The 13,050-nt window shown below is 41.2% G+C and overlaps 1 protein-coding gene across 2 annotated transcripts in view; it reads right to left on the reverse strand.

Moving 5' to 3' along the window:
* The window catches only part of ADAMTS2 (ADAM metallopeptidase with thrombospondin type 1 motif 2), a 189,751-nt gene that overhangs the window by 26,865 nt on the left and 149,836 nt on the right, over positions 1-13,050 (reverse strand). For both annotated transcript variants that reach the window (XM_075056671.1, XM_075056670.1), the window contains exons 6-10: positions 11,894-12,050; positions 10,918-11,023; positions 9,115-9,258; positions 7,050-7,182; positions 5,456-5,569 (exon numbers count right to left, since the gene is read on the reverse strand). In XM_075056671.1, the coding sequence (XP_074912772.1) occupies positions 5,456-5,569; positions 7,050-7,182; positions 9,115-9,258; positions 10,918-11,023; positions 11,894-12,050 (654 nt within the window). The remainder of the gene's footprint in view (positions 1-5,455; positions 5,570-7,049; positions 7,183-9,114; positions 9,259-10,917; positions 11,024-11,893; positions 12,051-13,050) is intronic.

Below are 13,050 nucleotides of genomic sequence, written 5' to 3' on the forward strand. Positions count from 1 at the left end.
GAATTTAAAGAGAGAATCATTAGTAAAATGGTGACAAGACACAGCTTACTGATTCGCTAATCTGCTCAATGACTGGCTCTTTATTCATGTAATTTATTTTGGTGCTGATTTGGTTGGACAAGGAATAGAAAAGAGAGTAGAAATTAGGTTTCAACTATTCATTCTTTCTCATGACTTCAAATATTCAAAGTCAAAACCTATGAAATAGATGAGTTACCACAAAGCCAATTATACCAATCCTGCTCCGGAGCCGTAATGGGCAGATTTTTCTTAGCTGTTTGACAGAACAAGAGATAATTCAGCAAAGCATGAAAGAAATGCAAAATGCTAATATGTCCTTTGCTTTCTTCGGTTTTGAAGCTCAGCGCTGTACCCTTCAGGGACTGTTTACTTATGGCTTTAGAGAGGTTTGTTTGAACGAACAGTTTGAGTCATCGGGCCCTGTGTAGCAATGGGACCATTCAGAGATGCAGGGGAAGCTGGCAATGCATCAGCTTGTCAATACACATTTCAGCTGGGCTTGGAAGCAGATGAGATGTGACAGCTCCTGATCTGTGCTTGCTTAAACATTCTTTTATCAGGGTTCTGCATCCCTCAGGTGTAAGTTCCACAGCAATCACTGAATCTGTTTCAAGAGCCACGTCGCGTATGTTCATTATGCGACGATCCAGGATCCAGCCCTTGGACTCCGCGGAGGAGAGGGAGAGACATGTGATGTTGTGTTTTCCAATCTCTTTTCCCTGTTTTAGCCAGGAACAGGGGGATGTGGGTTTGCAACAACCACTAATAAACCACCCATTTGACACTGTGACTGGTCCCCGAACTGGAAGGCAAACATGGAAAAGTGTTATTGACTTTGCTGCGTAAAGGAAAGAGCAGCACTGATTTTTACTGGAGAAGCTGGTCATACGCCGATTGTCGGGAAGCTGAGGCAGAGCTATTAGGAGACAAGCATTTGTGTAAAATGAGTCATCCCCAGCTCTGCCTTTTTGTTTGTGGATTAAAAGAAAGGAGCCTACATAAAACAAAATGATTCACAACCAAGTCTTACTCTGTGCAGACCCATGCAAGAAAACACGTGAGAAAGTAAAACCAGAGATGGAGCAATCTCCAGTGTAATAAAGGAAGCTAGAGCCAACCCTTCCTATTGCTACTACGTTAACTACATAATGAGGTGAAAAAGAGCCAATTTCAACCAGTATTCCCTTCATAAACAGGGGGGGTCATTTAAAGAGTGAAGCATATTAAAGCAATATTTTTTTTAAAAATGAGAAAAAAACACCATGGGTAAATGCAAATTGTTTTCTTAGTGGAAGACAAGATGACTTCTTGCAGTCTCGCCTATTTTTCTGGCAAACAGGACAGTCCAAAACAAGTGCAATTTCCAGGAGAGGAAGCTTAAATCTCTTGCAGTAAAACATTCCACTGCTGTTTTCAGCAGTTCTTTGAAACAACTGCTGTGGATGCCAAAAAAAGAGCCAGTGTGTTCGTGTGGGCTTAACGCATCTGCAAGTTAATTTTTCAAGAAAAAAAATCGCAGCTCTTCTGTGGATATCTCTACCTATTTTATATTGGGCAGCAACTGGCAACTCTCCTATTTCTCCACCTGACACCCCAGTTTTCTACCAGGTAACCCCTGTACTGCATCATGGCTGGTGGCCCTCCACTCTCCCCACTCTCCTGAGATCATATCAGAGGAGGGTTGCTTATTTATATTTCCCATCACATGCAGGCTGGCCCGCTCTGCTCCATCTGTTTGAGAATAATTAGTTGTAAGGGATAAACTGAAAGCTCTAACACTAAAGTCTACCCTGAGCCAGTAAAAGTTTCTTCAGTGGAGAAGCAAGTATTCTCACTGTTTCTGTGGTGACTAACACAGCATACACTTACCCATCTGTCTCCTGTCTCTGAGAGAAGCTGAGGTCAGCTTTCTCAGTGGGAAATTATCTGGATTGCTTTGAGTACACATTAGTGTTTTCAGAAACCTTTTTTCTCGGTCCATTTTTCTTCTCAATAATATCTATTTATTTCAGGATTTAATCATGCCCTTCCTTTCCTGACAGACTAAAAAAATCTTTCCAAGTTTGACTCAGATTGTCTCATTAGCATGGTGTAAGCGAGGCGAATACCTGCTAGGTTTGCGCTGGATCCTTGGCACATGAGCCGAATCCAAGAGCAACATCAGCTCAGCTGGCAGGGGCAGGTACCAGGCTCTTACCCCTCTCCAAGAAAAAAAACAAAGGAGGCTCAGGTGGTGCAAACCTTTCTGTTAGTCACTGCAGCAAGCAGATGGACTCGAGCATGCGATCTCTTTGCATGAGTGACTCTGGGTTTTATTTCTATCCTGTGGAGAGCAGTTAGCTACTTCAGCCGATATAAATGTCTCCCCAAAAGAGTAATAGTTTAAAAAAAGAGAACAACAAAAATTGATGAAATATTTGTGAAGGTTGCCTGGCTTCAGAAGCCTGAGGCTAACGGTGGAGCTGACAGAATTGTATACAAGTACATAAATTATCAGCTGAAAGCATATGGGGGGTTTTAATCCACAGAATGCTATGCAGAGTTAAGCTTTGCACAGTTGTGCCTCATCTGCATGGTGTACTATAGCAATTTATGGAGTGTCTTTGACTTAACATTAAGACTCTGACCCTCCATGTGCTTACCTTTAAACACTGGAGTTATTTCATGGAAGTTAATGTGACTGTTCAGACACAGAAGTAATTGCAAGTTGCTGCATCATCGAAGCTTCACAAAATTGACAGAATCTTCCCTCTTGCTATTGAAAACTCAATCTAGTTTAATAAAATCAGGCTGGGAGCAATATAAAATATTCTATTTCCTTTAGGTTTCTATCAAAATAGTAGTTTTATTCTCTGGCTGGGAAGCTCCAGGAGAATATTTTATTTTTCTATCCCTAAACCCAGCAAATGATCAGTTTGCTGCCAATTAACATAACGGTTGTTCAATGTCTCCATTCGCACAAGGAGACTTATTAAAAAGTTTTTGAAATGGCAGAACCTCGCTCTTTTGGCAACTTATTTCAAATAACCACATGCACAGAAGAGCTTACATACATTTACATATATTTACTTAAATATACATCTATATTTATGCATACATACACACATATAGACAGCGTTAGAAAGTCTAATCTCCCTTTCATTTCTAAGGGTCAGTGCCTAGGTCCAAGACACAGCCTGGGCGTGCAGAGACATGGCCCTTATCAGTGGAATTGCTGAAAATGTGCTACAGATCTCGTGTCTCCCATCGGTGTTCGTGCCCCTTGATCGTCAGTTAGTAAGGAGGCAGCTGGACTGGATTCTCCTCAATAGCATCTGCTGAGTTTGGGAAAGTGAAGAGACCACTTATCAGTTATCTGAACACCAGGCTTAGGTGAGAACATCTACGCGCCACGCGCCATGTTAATCTCCCGAACATTGCTTTCGATTCTGGCATTTGGTCCCCTCAGCTGCCGCAGAGCCAGGATGTTTCTTTGACACATCAGCAGAGTTGTGATTGGTTTGAGCTTAAAATAGGCCCTGGGAATTAGTGGTATGAAATCATGAAAACTGCAAGTCTCGAAAGTGGGAAAACAAATGGATCTTTTTGAATCAACATCTTTAATTGCTTATGTTTCTATTCTTTTCTTTTCTGGTGTTATTCCAAAGAAAATAGTGGATCAAGTTGGGAGTTATTTTCCTCTTCCTCATGTGCTGATGGGGTATCACGGGAGATGTGTCTTAAAGGAGGCTGCCACACTGAGTCCCAGCCTTGGGCAACACATGCATTTCACAGTCCCCATCCTTCCAGGTAGAAGTCTCTGGTATTGTCCAGATCGATGAAGAGAGTGAACAGGGGAAAGCCAAATCAAAGGCAGGGATGAAAAGAAAAGGAACGGATGGAAAAGGACTGATCTGATGCGCCTTGTATTAAAAACACCAACAACTAATAAATACACCGGTCAAATGCTGAGCTCAGATATACAAAGTCAGTTGTATAACCTTCATAACTCATGCTATTTTTAAAAAAATGTGTAGCTCAGGCTGCTGAGCCTTATCTAACAAAATGGGTTTTCATTTTATATCATTTTCTCAGGTTCTCCTGGAAGGTTGCAGTAAGTTTATTTATCAAAAAACTGGGACAGCTCCTCTGGGAATAAAACAGTCATAGTCCTATCATCTACTGAAACTTCAGACTGTGCACATACTCTTCTTGCATCTCCACTGAACTAAAAAGCCTGGCTGTCTGCACAGTTTGCTGAAGCTGCTGAAGCCTTGGATCCCAAGTTCCAGTCCAGAGAAAATTTTTACAGCTGAGTTGCATAATATCCTGACAAACTGTTTATAATGGAAGCACTGACAGACCCTTAACTGTATGGTTACAAATTCTTTTTTCTTCTCGTTTCTTTTCAAATACTAATATGAATGAATGGCTTGGGGAAGAAGGTGATGCAACAAAATGGAATATAACTATTTTTCTGAGGGTTTCATGAATATTTTTAACACAAAAATCAAGATATAGAAAAATGAATCCAAAGAAACTGTCTAAGATTTTGGATTGTAATTTAAATATATATATATATTTAAACAAGAAACAAAGCTGTTATAACAGGAATAATCTAAAGAAAAGAAAACCAGAAGGGAGTGGTTTATATAGAGCATGACTTGCTCAGGAATTAATTTAGCATTATATTAGGTTTTCATTAAAAAAAGACATTTCGAAACATAACAGCTGCTAATACAGTTCATTTATCGCATAAATGATGTCATCCACTGGGTTTTACAAAAAATCTTTCCAAGTAGCAACATCTTCCTCTCCCCCTCAGTGACTGCATCCAAAGCTTAGGGAAGCCAGACTTTTTCAGCAGACTTCAAAGGACTTGGAGTTCAGATCCACTATGAGCACAGCGTGACCTCCACAGAAGGATAGCTAAGACCTGGAGCAAGTCCACCAAGGTGGCCGAGGGGTCGGAGCTGTCTGAGCTCTTGCCACCTCGCACCTTCCCTCCACAGTTCCTCGTGCCGCCCTTGACTCTCATCGAGCCAGCAAATCCACCGCCACAGATCTGCCCTTCTCTCTTCGCAGTCCCTCTCTGCCATCATGTTGGCTCTCTCTAGCTGGCACTCAGCTCCCACATCCATCCTTTCCCTCGGGGCCACCGCAGCAGCCTTAGCTCGGCTGTCATCTCCAGCATCTGCGATCCGCAGATACTTCCATGACTTGCCCCAGGATGGGGTTTGATGGTCACAGAGCTGCCGCGCTGGACACACCAGCCCTGTCCCCTGCCTCCTCCCCTCACGCTGCTCAGCAGCATTCATGAGTTTGCCCCACATTTTAGTGGACTTCAAGTCCTCAAAATAGGTTCTTCTCTTGTTCCCCTTGATTTTAAGGGGAACATCCCCAACCGCGCGTGAACACACGTGAGCGCGTGGGGACCCGCAGCACCCGCTCTCACCTTCCCTGGTGCACACATGGTCCCGTCCAGCGGAGGCCCTTTCTTTGTTTTGCAGAAGTAGGGGTTCTCAGGGTGGCTACACCACAGCTGCTTGCAGGGATCAAACGTACGGAACTGAAACACAAGAAAAATCAGAGTGGACGACGCTTTGAGAGAGCTCCCACTGGCAACTGCAATAGAAGCTGCAGCATGGTGGGTTTTTCCTTTCCTAGCTGTAAAACGCCGGCTGTTACCACTGATTCCTGAGGAACGCTGCGCTGTCTGTGGATTGAGCATATCTGAGCTTTCGTGCAAAACTATCAGTGACTCTGAAGAAAGATCCCACCTGTATTTGACAGAATAAAGTCAGGCAAAAATAGTTTTACACTAGTGACCAAAGGCAGGCTGGGCAAGGGGGAAACCAGTTCCCCCAGACGGGAAGACGCACGCTGCCTTTTCTTACAGCTTCTCCAAACGGTGCTGCTTCTTTTGGCAAACAAAACAAAAAATCCTTGAGTACTCATGGGAGAAGGAAACGAGCTGTTCAGACTGTAGCTCAGTTGTTGCAATCACCTTCTTAGGAGGATGGAAATTTGAGCTCAGGACCCTAATCCAATGAATAAATCGACATTCTACCTACAATGCAAGAGCTTGTATAGGAGAGGATGAGAACCACCCACCACACAATACACTAAAACATGATGTCTGGACATGCTTCTGGCTATTCTTAACAAAGAAGAAGAGAAAGCCTCCATCTCCCAGGCTCTGGAGAACAGCTGTAAGAAAAGACCCTCTTTGGCTGGGACTTTATTCCAAGACAGCATCAGTAGGAACTGTGTCAATACTACAGCTGATGCTTTAAAGGTTCTCATCATCTAGAGATACCACCAGGCACACATATTCCTGCAGATGGGAATGAAAGCAGAAATGTTACGTCTAAGCAGCTACCACACCAGCTGAAAAAATTTCTTTCCATTTAATATTTTGTCCTACTTGAGGAGCTGGAGGTGGGAGGCGCAGCCCTGCTGCAGAAGACTCTGCTCTCTGAGGCCAATCCACTGCGAATTGCACTAATCTTGCCTTGCTTTAAATTTAGAATTTGTCTCTTGTTTTCCTGGTAGAAGAGAGCCAACCATGTCATCAAGAGTCCTTGCAAGTTGCTCTACTCACTGTCACGCTTATTTTCTCATGTTAGGCATCAAAATGCATCATGCTTTCCATAAAATTGGATCATAAAAGCATACTGTCCTGCGTTAGCACTACAAGATGTGCCATCAAATCCATCTCCTTCACATCTGGGTGGGAGTTTTGTAGCAAAATAACTAGCTGCCAGCAATAGGAGGCTCAATAATGCAGCAAGCTTGTTTGCTTGAAGTCTACGGCTATTTGTGAAACTACAGAGTAATTATTTCTGTAACTCCAGTTTAAAAAAAAAAGACAGAGATACTTAAAATAACATATTTGTCAACATTCAGTTGTTATTCCATGCTTACAGCTAAGTGGGCACAACATCTTTCCTTGCGGGCTTCAGTACACTGTCCCTATTAAGGACATTTCAGAGACACTTACAAAACTCCTGGATGAGAAATAGCAGAAGCCAAACTTAAGTACTCACAGCTGTGCACATCATGTAGCCCAAACCAAAATCAAAACGGCACTGCTCATTCATGGAGTAGTGAATTCCTGGCAGCTGTGGAAGGGAAGGCCAGTCATGTTCGAAGGGATCATCACGCAGACAATCATAGGAACTGCAACAGGCAAAAATTACAGTAACAGATGGGGCTGTGAGACTTGCATAGTGTTTGTGGTTTCATTGCCTTTTTGTTCCAAACAAAATAGAGACTACGATTTCTCAGATGCTGGTCGTGAAGAGCAGCTAATATTGCAATTATGCTTACATTAACTTTAACATGGTGTAGCCACCTTTAATGGATTCTATATATTTTTTTTCTGAAGCCCTTGCATTGTAATTTCCATTTAGCTTGCAGGTAAATTCCTAACAGTCTCCAGGGTCCTTATGTGAAAGGAATCAAAGGAAGAATCCACATGAGACCAAGAAGAAAAGAAAGTTTAATTAATTTTCCATTTGTGGAATTTCTTGCTGCCTGCAACTGTCTTTCAAGTGAAGTTTTAGAAGCAGAGGCCAGGGTAACCATCCGAGAGTACCACTAAGCTTGCAGTTTTCCTGCGTCCTTGCTAACAAGCAGCGACTCATTTACAAACGTGTATTTTCCTGCCTGCATTAAATGCTCAAATTAATTCCCTCTATCTGTTTCTCCTGGTAGCTCTCAGCTCCATCCATAGTTTGTACAAAGTTTCCTTTCTGTGTCATGAACATGGGAGTTTCTCCTCTCCCCCTAAAAAGTGAGGACAGCCTGTAACTAGCTGTACTAGAATCACATCGAAGTCGTGTGGAAGACAGAGGAATGATGCTAATATCACCAAATGGTTAACACGGTATAATCATTGGTTAATTCACAAGACCAACATGATCGACAGTATCTCTGAAATGTTTCTGAGTTACTTAACAGACATGAGGACACCATACACGAGTCTATTCTGGCAATCATTCAGGTTGCCTTGAAGATACCAATAGCTGAAAGCAGAACTTTGAGGTTAGATTTACTTCAAAGCAAACGATTGTTCTGCTTTGTTATAAGATATTTAAAAATAACTGTATTTAAAAGAATGTAAAGCAGCCCTCTAGGCCAGATGATTTTTATTTAATGGCTGAAGCTCTAATGGATCTTGCTAATTGAAACAATCACACTTCCCTCACAATATTTTTATTCCTTATTGCCATACCTAAGATATCTAAGATAATAAAAATATGGACAAAAAGACTGACTCTCATTTACTTCATGCATTTGCTGCACTTTTTCCTACTCATTTTCAGGTTTTGCTAGGTATCCTAGTAGTTTCCCCATATTTTTCTGTACAACTTGCACATAACAAGGGGAAGATTTTTTTCCGTAAGGAGCAAAAACATGGTCACAGACATCAGAGTTTGTCAGGGAACTCCAGTGCAGGTCTAGCGCCCAAAGTGTCAGGTTCAAAGGCAAGGCAAGGGACACGGATGAAGCTGTTTAAACAGCTTTTGCATTTAGTGAACTTAAAGGAAAAGTAACAACTGAAGAATTAATTTTAGAACCACACTCTTTCTCTAGATATCTGTTAAAGTCCTGAGCACTTAAAGGGCAGAATTTCCTCTTCGGGCAGCACCATCTTATCATGGACAGGTATCATAAGCAACAAACGGCTCTTGAAGCCAAATTTGGTATCTGTAAGATAGACACCACGCTGCTGGGTAGCATAGGCACTCCTCCAGCTAGAGGTTACGTTAGGGAGGGAGGAAAGTTAGCAATGAGATTTGCAATAGTGTCTTCTCATAACCGCTGAGAGGTCACCGTATATACTAGCAATCTCCAGAAAATGAATAGATGTAAATGAAATTAGAACAATTTTAAATGGACTGAAATCAAACTAATTCAGCACTTGCATTTTTATTTGCAATCGTTGGGAAAGCATCTCATTCCCAACAGGACAGGGGGGATTCTTCGTTTGTTTTATTCAATCCCATTTTAGTAACTAACAAAAGGATAAAGCACACATGCTAGATGCAGAATTGTTCTTACAATGCTTCCTAATCAAAGGAGAGAGGCTGCTTAACAGCTACTCACTGGAGATATCGATTCAGCTCTTGCTGGCTGCAACGAGACCAGTGGAAGCGATGAAACGCGGCTTGCACAAGGGGGGCCATGATGCTCCCCAGGCGGACTTCATCCCCACATCTGTTCCCTTGGCCGTCGTGCTCCATGCCTAAACTGCCCCGCACAAGAGAAAGCCAGCACACTTACATCACAGGTGAACTCTTGAGTGCCCAAGTGCTTCCACATCCCAAACGTCACCAGCGGTTGATTGCGATAAGGTTCTTAAGCCCCATGACCCTTGTCCACATGAGCAAAGTCATGAGAAATAAGACAGGGTGAGACTGAAGCGAAAGAGCTAGTCTGTAGTGGCTCCCACATAGAAGCATTGACGCTTGAGAGTACCTTCATGAGATTAGCTTAATCCACTTTCAAAACAGACTAAAAATGCCTTCTTTGGACTTCTGTGCACATCCACATTTGTGCATTACTACAGCTAGATGAAGCCATTTCTGTATTAAGGATCTAGTCCACCCTCCAGGAGTATTAACAGAAATTTATTCATGCTCCAACCTGGAGCTATTCAGAAGTTTATCTAACCTTTAAAAAATCACACCTTAGCTTAATTTGAAGTAATTTGCAATTGTAGACAAGTCCTTTGCATGGAAAAAAAAAGACACCACGCTGGAAGCTAGTTTAGACTAGCTGCTGCTATTGCCCAGTAGCAATCCCACATTGTTTAAATGTGAAACAGCCTGAAAAGTGTTGGGTGCTCTCTTGAAAATTACCCCAAGTTACAGATATTTTAAAATTTCTTTTTGGCTTTATTATGAATATGTTTTCTCCTTTCCTTTATTAGGATCTTATATTGCATTTTTTATAAGCACTATTTGACTAACATGGGCAATATCTGTCCATAATTAAAACCAAATTAACAGATTGGGGCTGAATGTGATTTGAGAGATTACGAACATTCCTCAGTGGTATTTCTTTTAAAGCTCACTGTGTATTCTTTTTAATCCTAATTCAAAAATTCTGGAATCAAATACCATCTGGGTATCAATACTATGTCCCTGTCTAATTAAGATATGTTTACAGTCATTTCAATAAACTTTAGCAATTTTTTGTTTAAAGCCCTTAATAATTCTGATACAACAAAGCCAAAAGGGCCTGCAGGCTTTCTTAGGGAAAACAGAATAGATTGAAACTGTTCAGAAAAAGCCTTCTGGGAACTGTTGTTCTACCAAAGAGAAAATGGGAAACCAGTGGGTGTTCTCTGCAAACAGGGAAACCAAAACGCTCTGGAAGAAATTAAAGCTCTGACAACTGCTGCCCAGTCATTAGTTCTAATCACATCAATAATTAAAATGATTTAATTTTTTTATATGAAATATATAGAACAGTTGTAACCTCAGTGCTTGGTACCTCGTTTCTATACAGTATTTATCCTTTACCAGCAGTAACATATAGAGATGATGTGCTTATTTAATATGGATTGTTTTCAAGAATCATGTATTCCACTGACTCAATGAATTCCTATTTCATCATTATGAGTACTTTACATTTCCACCAGGAGACTGTAATATATCATTCAATCTACTCTCACAGCAGCCCTGGAAGATATTTTGGTATTCATTCCTTTTTCCACTTGAAAATACCAAAATATAAAGCTTACTTAAGATCATAAAGAAAGCTTTGAGAGAGCTGAGATCTGAAGCCAGAGCTAACCCTGAATATTGTTTCTTAACATAAATCGCATCTTTCCAATGCCATCAGTATTTGTCAGTACCAAAGACATTTTAAGGTAGGACACAGGACGTCCACAGTTCTACTCACACATGTCCAGTTTCATGAGCCACCACAAATGCAGATGAAAAACCATCTTCATGGTTGAGAGTGCAGCTTCGAACAGGATGACACATTCCAGTGACTGGAGCGTAGCCTGTGAGAAATAGCAAGTATTCCACAAAATGAACAAGCACGGAAAGGCAATGTGGTGGGAAGCTCTAGGACAAACATCTGCCTTCTGTTGTGACACAAACAGAGTTGAAGTGGTCCTCTTAAGAGACCTCTGCACCTAAACATTTAGTAATGCGCTCCCTCATCTATGGAACAGATGAAACCAGCCTGTTGAACAAATTAAAACTATATTCCTGCCTCACCAAGAAGACTGTTATCACCCCTAGGACCATCCTGCAGTTGCCTTCTCTAAGTGTATGAGGTGAAAAGGACACCACGTGCTGCTGCGTTAGAGCTCACGAGGGGCTCGGTGCAGTTCCAGCCCTCAGGGCATGGGCGAGCAAAGCCCCAGCCCTGTGGTGACAGCAGATCTGGCCAACCCAAAAGGAACCAGAAAGCTCTGAGATTTATCCCCTCCAGTGAACAAACCTGATCTCACAGGAGGCAGAGCCCTGAAAAAAGGAAAAAGTGGACAGCACTTGGCCATCCTGTTCCAGACCTCTCCATAATAATATTTCTTGGCAATCCTGCTGGAACACAGCAACAGCTTTGGAGACTTTTTAAACACAAAATCTATTCTTTAATCTTTGGGCATTTTCAGGACTGTTTACATATGGATCCCACTTTCTTGGCTTCAGTAAAAGCAAAGAAATGATCCAATAAATAATCCCACCAGTAAGAAAGGATAAAATAATAAGTGAAGCAGTTACAACTGAAAATGGTCCTATGCAGAGCTCTTGGGGAAAGAAAACATTGACCAAAACTAAGCAAAAGATACACAATTAAACTTTGCATGACTAGCCCTGCTAAGCGATAAACACAAATGCAAAACAAAACCTGATACACATCTTACCTTGCATGCCAGATGGACCAAAATCCTGCCTTGTGAGAAAGATTGCGTGGTCATGATACTCTGCGTGCCCAGTGTCAGGTTTTTGTTGCAAGTAGGCCCAGCGACACACATTCTCCAGACTTTGCGAAGGGTTCCCAATCTCTATCAGACTCATAGACTGCACACGCGCAAGGAAAAAAGACACCAATAGTTATTTATTAAAAGCTTGGGTATTTTTTTCCCAACTTGTTCAGGCATTTGACTAAACATCCCATTTCCATTAAAAGTCTGTTCTTAATAAAGCAACAACTACACTTCAGAAACAAATTTTACTGCATCGAGAAAGTAAGAAAATAGCTACAGTTCATGGTTAGATTAAAAGCGATTTCCATGTTTAATGAGGTCTAAGATATAACAAAAGAAAAATAAAAAGATAGAAGAAAAATAAAAAGATGGGTATTTTAATGACAAAACTGATATTGTCATGAAACTGAGCTGTTAGGGCTGTTTTGTCAGGCCTTTGAACACTACTGGATGCTCTGTAAGTGTAAAAACGAAGTATACTTTTTTCAGCTGTACTTGAATCATTACTTTCAGAAATGGACTTCCCCAATGACTGTCTTTTAAAGTGCATTTTCTTTATCCCATTCCATATCTGAAGATTGTTCCAAAGCTAGCACACGTCACTTTCCACTGTGGTACGCCATTCTCCCTATAAACCACACGTTACATGGGTGGTGCGCAGACATGGCTTAGCTGACTCAAATAAGCTGACGTGTATTAGGTGCAGTGCGAAGGACAATTCTCTTGAACAAGAAAGAGAAAGGTATTTTAAAATCCAACTACTACATTTGCCTTTTTTTGAAATAGTACTATCTTAAGAATTCCCAGCTAATTCTACTTAATACTGTGCATTGCTAAGACTTAAGAAAGCTTATTGTATGTGAGATGCTATTAAATGTATGACTAATTGACCCATCCCAGTCCTTCCAGGATTTGCAAGAACTACATATGTGAACCCTGGCTTCTCATTTGCAAAAATTATATTACCATGACAACACTGTAATCATAACACAAACCACTACAATTTAGATACTATACTGTACTGTAAGCATTTGTCATTCCAAAATACTTAATGTAGAGCAAAACCTAGCCTGGGCCAAAAATAAGAGAGAAGT

This window comes from Buteo buteo, chromosome 24 (genome assembly GCF_964188355.1).
Source record: "Buteo buteo chromosome 24, bButBut1.hap1.1, whole genome shotgun sequence".
In the NCBI taxonomy this organism is placed as follows: domain Eukaryota; kingdom Metazoa; phylum Chordata; class Aves; order Accipitriformes; family Accipitridae; genus Buteo; species Buteo buteo.